General features: G+C 39.7%; 1 protein-coding gene across 3 annotated transcripts in view; it reads left to right on the top strand.

Moving 5' to 3' along the window:
• iqce (IQ motif containing E) overlaps nt 1-7,659 on the top strand; it is a 65,023-nt gene extending 57,364 nt beyond the window's left edge. For all 3 annotated transcript variants that reach the window (XM_043711807.1, XM_043711806.1, XM_043711808.1), the window contains 2 exons: nt 2,285-2,377; nt 4,493-7,659. In XM_043711807.1, coding sequence (XP_043567742.1) covers nt 2,285-2,377; nt 4,493-4,605 — 206 coding nt within the window. In that variant the 3' untranslated portion in view covers nt 4,606-7,659. The remainder of the gene's footprint in view (nt 1-2,284; nt 2,378-4,492) is intronic.
• Nucleotides 7,660-9,537: the final 1,878 nt, after the last annotated feature.

The following is a 9,537-nucleotide window of genomic DNA, read 5'->3' as shown; positions in this document are numbered from 1 at the left end:
AAGCATGCAGGTACAGCAGGTGGTGAAGAAGGCTAATAGCATGCTGGCCTTCATAACAAGAGGAATTGAGTATAGAAGCAAAGAGGTGCTTCTGCAGCTGTACAGGGCCCTGGTGAGACCACACCTGGAGTACTGTGTGCAGTTCTGGTCTCCAAATTTGAGGAAAGACATTCTGGCTATTGAGGGAGTGCAGCGTAGGTTCACGAGGTCAATTCCTGGAATGGCGGGATTACCTTACATTGAAAGACTGAAGCGACTAGGCTTGTATACCCTTGAGTTTCGAAGACTGAGAGGGGATTTGATTGAGACATATAAGATTATTAAAGGATTGGACAAGCTGGAGGCAGGAAACATGTTTCCGCTGATAGGTGAGTGCCGAACCAGAGAACACACCTTAAAAACACGGGGTAGACCATTTAGGACAGAGATGAGGAGAAACTTCTTCACCCAGAGAGTGGTGGCTGTGTGGAATGCTCTGCCCCAGAGGGCAGTGGAGGCCCAGTCTCTGGATTCATTTAAGAAAGAGTTGGATAGAGCTCTCAAGGATTGTGGAATCAAGGGTATAGAGATAAGGCAGGAACAGGATACTGATTAAGGATGATCAGCCATGATCATATTGAATGGTGGTGCAGGCTCGAAGGGCAGAATGGCCTACTCCTGCACCTATTGTCTATTGTCTATTGTTTCTCTCAGTCTGTCTGGATCAGAATAAGGACTGCAGGGTGGATGATCTAACTGGCCATGACTCAGTGGTAGAGGAGGTCATTCAAGAGTGGAGTTTAAAAATAAATGTAATGGTAGCACGGAACAATACAATTAGGGGGATAGACATTGTTCTCTACATCAAACAGCTTGAATCCAGGTGGCTGTGTTGCCAGGTTTCAGGACACCTCATCAGACGTTCTTGCCAACCATGAGGGAAGTTGAGAAAATTTAAAGATAAATAGAGGAGATCATGGATCAAATTTGTGATAATGTGGTAAATAAAAGTGTAGAGTCAAGGCCAAAGAGAAATTTGTTACTGGACATATCAAGGTGGGAAGGAATAGAGAGTATGAAGGTAAGAGTCAACCAATAGAGAAGACTAGAGTTTACAAAGATATTAAAAGGATAAAAACTAAAGGTATCTGAGTGTGCATATCATTCAAAACAAAATAGATGAACTGGGAGCACAACTAGAAATGAATAAGAATGGTAGCCATTACAGAGACATGGTTGAGTTTGAGTTTGATTTATTGTTGTTACGTGCACTGAGATATCATGAAAAGTGTTGCTTTGCATGTTCTACAGACAGATCGTACTATACAAAGTGCATCAGGGTAGCAGAACAGAGTGCTGAATACAGTGTTACAGCCACAGAGAAGGTGCAGGGAGAAAGATCAGAATTAACATTTTGACAGGTCCATTCAGGATGAGTTGGATTAGGACCTGAATCTTGAAGGTTATAAGACATTTAAGAAAAACAGGAAATTAGGAAAAGGTGGAGGGAAGATGGAAGGGTCACCACATTTTAGGAAGGATATGAGGTTCCTTGACAGGGTTGCTGAGGTGATTTACTGAAATATTCCAAGGGAAAAGGATTTTCAGCTTCAAGGTTAGGTTGGAGAAGCTTCAAGGTTAGGTTCAACTACGAGCAAAGATTCTGGGGTCATTTGATAGAGATGAACAATATTATCATGGGTTTAGACAAGCCAGATAAAGAAAGACTGCCTCCTTAGACAAGGATTACAGACAGAGTTAAGGTTTTGGGTGAGAGATTAAGGAGATTGTTATTGAGGACAACCTTTTCTACATCGTGACTGGCAATGACTTGGATTCTCTGCCTACAAGCAGGTAGTGAAACCAGAAACAATCAATGATTTTAACAGGAAATTGGGTGGGCATTTAAGGGAAATTAACATGCAGGATGATGGGACTGAAGCAGGAAATAGGACTAACTGGATTGTTTTAAATAGTTCTGTCATAAACTTGATGAACCAGGTGGCTTCCTTCTGTACTGTAATGACTGTCTAACTCTTGTAAGTCCAAAAATGAATACAGAAGGAACTTCTTTATTCAGAGAGTGGGAAGAATGTGGAACTCACTTCAACAATGAATAATTGAAGTACATAATTTGGATTTATGAAGAAGCTAGATAAATACATGACAAACAGAAGTATGTGACAGGAGTAGAAGGATACATTGGTTGAGTGAGATGAAGAGGAATGGAAGGAGAGTCATGGTGTGCATTAATATCTAACCTTTTATCGTCTGGTACACTAAATTCTATGTATTCTCATTGCAGAATACCTCAAAGACAATAAGCATAGTGATGAAGATGAAGAAGAAGCAGAACCTTTAAAGAAGTACAAAATCTCACCAACTAGATTATCATTGTGTAAGTACTTGTCACTTCCTTCTTAAACAATTTATTTCTCCTTTTATTCCTGAATATTAGTCTCTCATTCTTTCTCAAAGGTACTGACTCTTTATTAATCTTTGGTTTCACAGTCGCTGTGTTCGTTAGTAAAGAAGACAGGTACTTGGTAAATGAAGCAAGATGCTTGGTAAAGAGATTTCTAAATGTCACCATCAAAACTTGCACAGATAGCAAGTCAAACGGTCAAAGAATTGCTAAACATAGCTTCTCAGGCTAGTGCAGGCATGTTAAAGGCATTTATGAGAAATCAGGATCTCAGAAATTTTTGTTACCAACAACAGATATACCACATAGAACTGCTCACTGGCCAGGATCATGGCCATGGATTTTGCAGCACAGACATTGAAACTATCTGGGTTTGATGGTTGGAAACATTGAGTACTCCAATTCAAAGATTTCACCCATTCTCAGAGTCCCAGAGTATGTTATGTTTCAACAGGCCTTCTTTTAAAATATAGATGTCAAAATATTTGGCTCACCTCAGCCCATTCCCAACTCTAATTCAACAACCTCTTGATGGTATTACAACTTCAAAAAAGGATTGAGAACAAGAGGTCACACATGTACAGTATAGGAAAGAAATCGTAAAAGGCAAAGCTGATGACTGTTAAGTGCTCGAGGTATGTGAAATAAAATAGGAGTTAGTGACACAATAGAGGTTAGTGGGTGTGATCTTATAGCCATTACAGAGACATGTTACAAGGTGATCAAAGCTGAGAACTAAATATTCAGGGGTTTGCGACATTTTTAAATGACCAACAGTGTGGTGGGAGTAGCATGTCAGTATGAGACAGCATAGCATAGCATGAGATGATCTTCGATCTCAAGATCTGTTGCAGCTGTACAGGACATTGGTGAGGCCACTTTTGGAGTACTGTAACAATTCTGGTCGTCCTTTTACAGGAAAGATGTTATTAAAATGAGTGGGTGCAGAAAAGATTTACAAAGATCTTGCTAGGACCAGAGGGTTTGAGTTATAGGAAGATAGCTGAATAGGCTGGGGCTTTTTTCCCTGGAGTGTCAAACTGAGGATTGACCTTATAGAAGTTTATAAAATCATGAGGGCATGGATAGGGTGAATAGCCAAGATCTTTTTTCTAGGGTGGGGAAGTCCAAAACTGGAGGGCATAGGTTTCAGGTGAGAGGGGAAAGATTTAAAAATGAAAAATAACTTTTTCACACAGAGGGTGGTGCATGTATGGAGATGGTGGAGGTGGGTACAATTAGAACATTTAAAAAGCATCTGGATGGGTACATGAATAGGAAGGTTTACAGAAATATGGGCCAAATGCTGGCAAATGGGACTAGGTCAGATTGGGATGTCTGGTCAGCACAAATGAGTTGGACCGAAGGGTCTGTTTCTGCACTGTGTGACTCTGTGTAGAATCCTTATACATGGAGATAAGAAATAACCAAAGGGGAGAAGACATCTGAGGAGTAGTCTGTAGACCCTCTAATAGTGGTTATATGGTCAGACAAGGAATAAGTCAGGAGATAATGAGGACGTGTAAAAAAAGGCATTACATTAATCATGGGTACCTTTAATTGTGTAGATTGGAGAAATCAAGTTGTCAGTGGTAAGGAAGGATTTATAGAGAGCATTCAAAACAGTTTCCTAGAACAACATGTTATAAATCCAACCAGAGATCAGGTTTTTTGGATCTGCTGATGTCTAATGATGCTAATATAATCAATAATGTCAGAGCAAAAGATCCCTAGGAAACAGTAACCATAATATGGCAGAATTTAGCATACAGTTTGAGAATTAGAAACTTGGCTCAGAAACCACTTTACTAAGCTTAAATAAGGGTAATTACAAAAGAATGAGGGCAGAGTTGGCCGGAGTAGACTGGGCGGAGGTTCATGTTAGGTGTGTACCCATTGTAATTTAGTAAAATAAGAGTTGGCCTTATTGAAACACACAATCCATATCACCAGCCATCAATTTATTCCAGAGGTCCACATTGTCAAAATAACCTTAACACCAGCACATCTGATCTTTTCTATATTCCTACATTGTTTAAATAAAGTGTTTAGCGTCCAGCATCATAACTTGGCTTTCTTCATTTCCAGCAAGATCCAGACGAAACCTGCCTCAGACATCAGTGGAAGTGGAATCAGATGATTCCGATGTGATTGTTGCTTCGACATCACGGCCACTAAGCCATCTGGACTTCAACTTCTAAAGGCAGCACATTGTGTTTCAGGGGTCTGACAATCATTCTGAATGTGTGAAGGTGAATGGGAGCTGAGTGTTTGTAGTGTTTAGCTTTTTAGAACTGCAGAAATCATGGTGTGTGGAGTGAGTTGATTATTAAGGAAAGGTTAATTCTACTTTTATAAAACAAAATTTAAGACTGATGATTGATTTTATAAAGAGAAAATTCAGGAAATAATCAGATAAAACATCTGGTGTGAAAAGAAGCTTGGTAATAGGCTAAATTTTGACAAGAGACTTGGAACCTAATGTTATTAAAATATGAGAGTCCAGACCATGGTTTGCCCCCAAACCAGCCTGCTGGAGCAACTTTACATAGATAACTTTCTAACTGGTGACTTCTACATATGGCCATCTAAATCAGGATCATGAGAGGTTATAATAGAGTTTGCAGCAAAGTGTAAACAGCAACCCCACCAAGACAGCTGAGCACTACTGGAAAAGAAGGAAACTTAGGGAGCACCTCAGAAAGGAATTGCTCAAAAATATCTCCTTAAGAAAAAGATGGCAGTTTGGTGAGGGATTCAGAATCGACACAACTACTATGGCACCCCTGTGAGCATTGCAAGCCCCTTCTCCTGCCAAGAAGGTTGCTCCTGACACAGTTTGCTGGTCAACCCTAAGAGGATAGCAGTAAAATGGTCTATCATCAGGACCTTAATTGCCTCCTCACCTTCATGGAGCAAGTTGCCAATTCCAGTGGCAACTCACCCCTGACAGGAATTCCTGTTGTATTCATGAACTTTCCACTTCCCAAACCCAATATTTGAGGTCTGTGAATTTAAATCAAATTTCACAAAAGCCTTTGAACCTGAAATGTTAACTCTGGTTCTCTCTCCAAATGATTTTACTTGGCCTGCTGAGGGTTTTCTGTCATTTCTCTCTTTAGGTTTACAAGAAATACAATATTTTGCTTTTGTTTTATTGATTTAATGAGTTTGTTTTCCATTGCTGCCCATATTCTGGAAACTGCCCCTTGAAATGGAAATGAGCTGATTCTCCAGCACTGAATTTTTAACATAATATTGCATCACTTCATCTTGAAAGGAAGCAACTCTACAGCACAACCCCACCAAGACAGCTGAGCACTAGTGGAAAAGAAGGAAACTTAGGGAGCAATAAAAGTTGCAGATTCCCACCTTGTATTAGCTATTTTACCATGGAATCTAATATAGGTAAATATTTAAGGTCTTTGACAAAAGTGTTGCAGCTGGAATTTCACAGGCTGTTGCACCAATCCTTGCACATCCCTCCTTGTGCTGAACACCTACCAAATGACCATAGTTGTGATGCACTATTTAGCTATAATTAAAATCTTGCTCCTTTAGACCTCAATAAACAAGTTATTATTTGCCTACCACCAATCTATAATTATGATTATTCTTAATCATTGATTACCTTGTTGGTTCCAGAAACAACTTTTTAAGTAAAGACAGGACATTAAATGTGCACAGATGATTTATCCAGCATCTGAAAGTTTGAGCCATGTTGTACAGTTACCAAATCCAGTTACCTGTTACCAGTCAGGATTGTTTGCAAGAAGTTTGCCTTTTCCTATCCCAGATGAAACTGCTTGCATATAGTCTCAACCTATTTCCAAAAGCCAAGTAGGTTCTCACACCCACTGTATCAGCCAATCATTTCCAATTTGGTCAGGACGTGTGATGTTAAATAAGTAGCCTTATTTAAGTAAAAAAGCTACAATCAACAGAGAATATACTCTCAAGGTTCTCCAGTAAAATGCAATCAATGCAATATAGTGACACCACCAAAATATATAAATTAATTCCCAGTTAATTTCAGAGGTGTGGTTTTCAGGTGTAATTGTTTGGGGAATTACCTAATAATCTCCATGCTGTCATAGTGATTTGGTGGTGGGAAAGTTATTCGGTTGTGCGTGACAACACTTCCCAATTTTATTTTTAAAACTTCATTCGAGGTTCCTTGTGGTGCAGTGGTATTGTCCCTCAGAGCCAGAAAACCTGGGTTCAAGTCCCATCTGCCCCAGCAGTATGTAATAACATCTCTGCACAAATCAATTAAAAATATCAATAATCTCCATGCTGAATAGAAATATTGTGGTCACTATATGCAGCCTTTGAAATAATTCTACAGCATAGTTCATAAATTCTAATCTGTCACATCTTTGACAAAGTAAGTATATTACTTGGAAAAAGTGGCATCTGATCTGGAACTTCATGAGCTTGGTACGGGTACACACCAGTAGGAAATATCATTTAGCAGTAACATACAATGCCTGTTCTCATGTAAGCCACATTGAACATGGACACTAGCTGGCTCCCTGCATAGGGGAATGTAAAACATTAAACTGCGATGCCATGCTGGATGGGTACTTAACACTTCAGTGATAACCAAAATGACTACTGAAGGATAGATGTGCAGGATTTAGAAATGTGCTGGAGATAAAGATAAAAAATGCCTGTCATTCAAGTTTAAATATGGTTGATATAAAGAATTTACTATCTTTCTTAGTTATGAATCTGGTGCCATTTGGAAATTGGTGCACTTTGTGTGTCTTTGATTCATTCTTGTGTATCCCTGGCAGGTCTGGAAGTTATTGTCCATTCTTAACTTCCCTTGAGGTGATTGTTGGTTGTCATTTTGAACTCTGGAGTCTGTATGGTGGAAGTATCTCCACAATGATGTTATAAAGCAATCTAGGATTTTTATCTCACAACAATGAAGTAGCCATGTATGTCCCAAGAGGACAGGGGATCTTGGAAGTAATGAGTTCTGAAAAACATTAAACTCTGTTTCACTCTCTACAGATGATCCCAGACCTGCTGAGTTTCTTTAGCCTTTTCTATACTTGTTTCAAATTTCCAGCATTTGCATTAGTTTACTTTAATATTATTAGAGATAATGGACCAATGCATTTGTAATAACTCCAAAGAGGCTGGTATCCCTTCACCAAGTCTCCATTTATTTACATGTGGAAAGTCCTTAACACTGATCTAAATCCCTCCGAGCCAGTTCAGAGTGAACAGGATGTCTGACACTCCTGCTTTTTTTTTGTCTTCCCCCACACTACCACCTGACAGCAGTAGTGCTTATTTATCCCCAGCACCCATGTACACTCCTGTTCTTTTTTTTAATAATGGCATACACTCCTGTTCATTTTTTTATGTCTGACACTCTTGTTTACTTTTTTATCTTTGTTTTTTCATTTTTTTTCTTACCCCCACACTACCGCCTAACTGCGGTAGTGCTTATTTTACACTCCTGTTCTTTTTTTTTAGAATGTGTCTCACTCCTTTTTTTCTCTTTTATTTCTTTCTTTTTTTCTTTTTTAACCCCCCACACTACCGCCTAACTGTGGTAGTGCTTATTTTACACTCCTGTTCTTTTTTTTTATTACCACGATGTGTGTGTGTGCAGGTGTGAGACACAGTGAGAGACACAAGGTGCATGAATCTTTATTCAATTTCCACCACTAGGAAGATAGGAAAACACCCGAGTGGTCAGTGACAAGCAGTGCCCTTCACAAAAGGGCAATGCTGTGTGATCAAACAGTGAAGGGGAGGGCAGGGATTAAATCAAAATAGAGTTGGAGGGGGAAATAATGCACTCCACTCTCTGCGGCGCCCACCTCTCCCTGAACAACTCCAGGGTGTTGGTGGACGCCGCGTGCTCCTTCTCCAAGGACACCCAGGCACACTCCTGTTCTTTTTTTTATTTAACCCACACACTACCGCCTAACTGCGGTAGTGCTTATTTTTTCCCCAGCACCCATGTTGTGTGTGCGCAGGTGTGAGACACAGTGAGAGACACAAGGTGTACGATTCTTTATTCAATTTCCACCACCAGGAAGATAGGAAAACACCCGAGTGGCCAGTGACAAGCACTGCCCTTCACATCAAAGGGCAGTGCTGTGTGATCAAAACAGTGAAGGGAGGGTAGGGACTAAATCAAAATAGAATTGGAGGGGGAAATAATGCACTCCACTCCCTGCGGCGCCCACCTTTCCCTGAACAACTCCAGGGTGTTGGTGGACACCGCATGCTCCTTCTCCAAGGACATCCGGGCACACTCCTGTTCTTCTCTGTCAGCCAATGATGTCTATTTGGCTGACCTCATTACAATCACCACAGTATCTTCTGTCCATTTCCTCTAATTGGTGGAGGTCATGGTTTGGGAAGTGCTGCAAAGAAATCTGGGTTTGGTTTTTGCAGTGCTTCTTTTAGACAGTAAAGGCTTGAACCTGGGGAGTTGACGGTGGAGGAATGTTTGTGGTAATAGGCTGCCAATCAAGCCAATAGCCTCCTTTATCATCGAATATTTTGAGTGTCACTGGAGCTGAATCCATCCAGGCAATTTAAGGGTAACCCATTATATTCCTAACATATCATGTTGGAGGTGAAGAAGTTTTGGTAGTGTAGAAAGATTGTTTTGAGGGCATCTGCATGAGAAAAATGGGTTTACATTATTGCACCTTTTGGACAATATCCTAATTGAATGTTTTATTCTGTTTTGTAATCACCTGTGCCTTGTCATTTTCAGTGAGAGAAAATATTTATGACATTTTTGGACTCTTATTATAAAAAATATGTATAATTTGTCTAGTATTTTGTAACATACAATTTATTTTTACTTTTTATTACATATAGAAACTTGAAATAAACTGTTCATATTTTAACTGTTTACAATTTGTGAAGAATTTCATTGTAAATATTTATTGTATATTCAATATATTGTAAATCTAATCTAAGTGACTTTTGAAGAAGGCTAAACTGACTGGTCCCCAGTTGAACATGGGGACTGTGAAATGTGGTTAACCCTTCTAGTTGAAATGCAATCAGCACGCTAACTGTGTCCAGCCCATATTAACAATGCTGTTTGTCAGCAGGGAATCAATGTCGTAAGTGTGTAGCAGCACGTA

This window comes from Chiloscyllium plagiosum, chromosome 21 (genome assembly GCF_004010195.1).
Source record: "Chiloscyllium plagiosum isolate BGI_BamShark_2017 chromosome 21, ASM401019v2, whole genome shotgun sequence".
In the NCBI taxonomy this organism is placed as follows: domain Eukaryota; kingdom Metazoa; phylum Chordata; class Chondrichthyes; order Orectolobiformes; family Hemiscylliidae; genus Chiloscyllium; species Chiloscyllium plagiosum.
The sequence above is the reverse complement of the archived record's forward strand: the minus strand, read 5'-3'. Positions and strand labels throughout refer to the sequence as shown.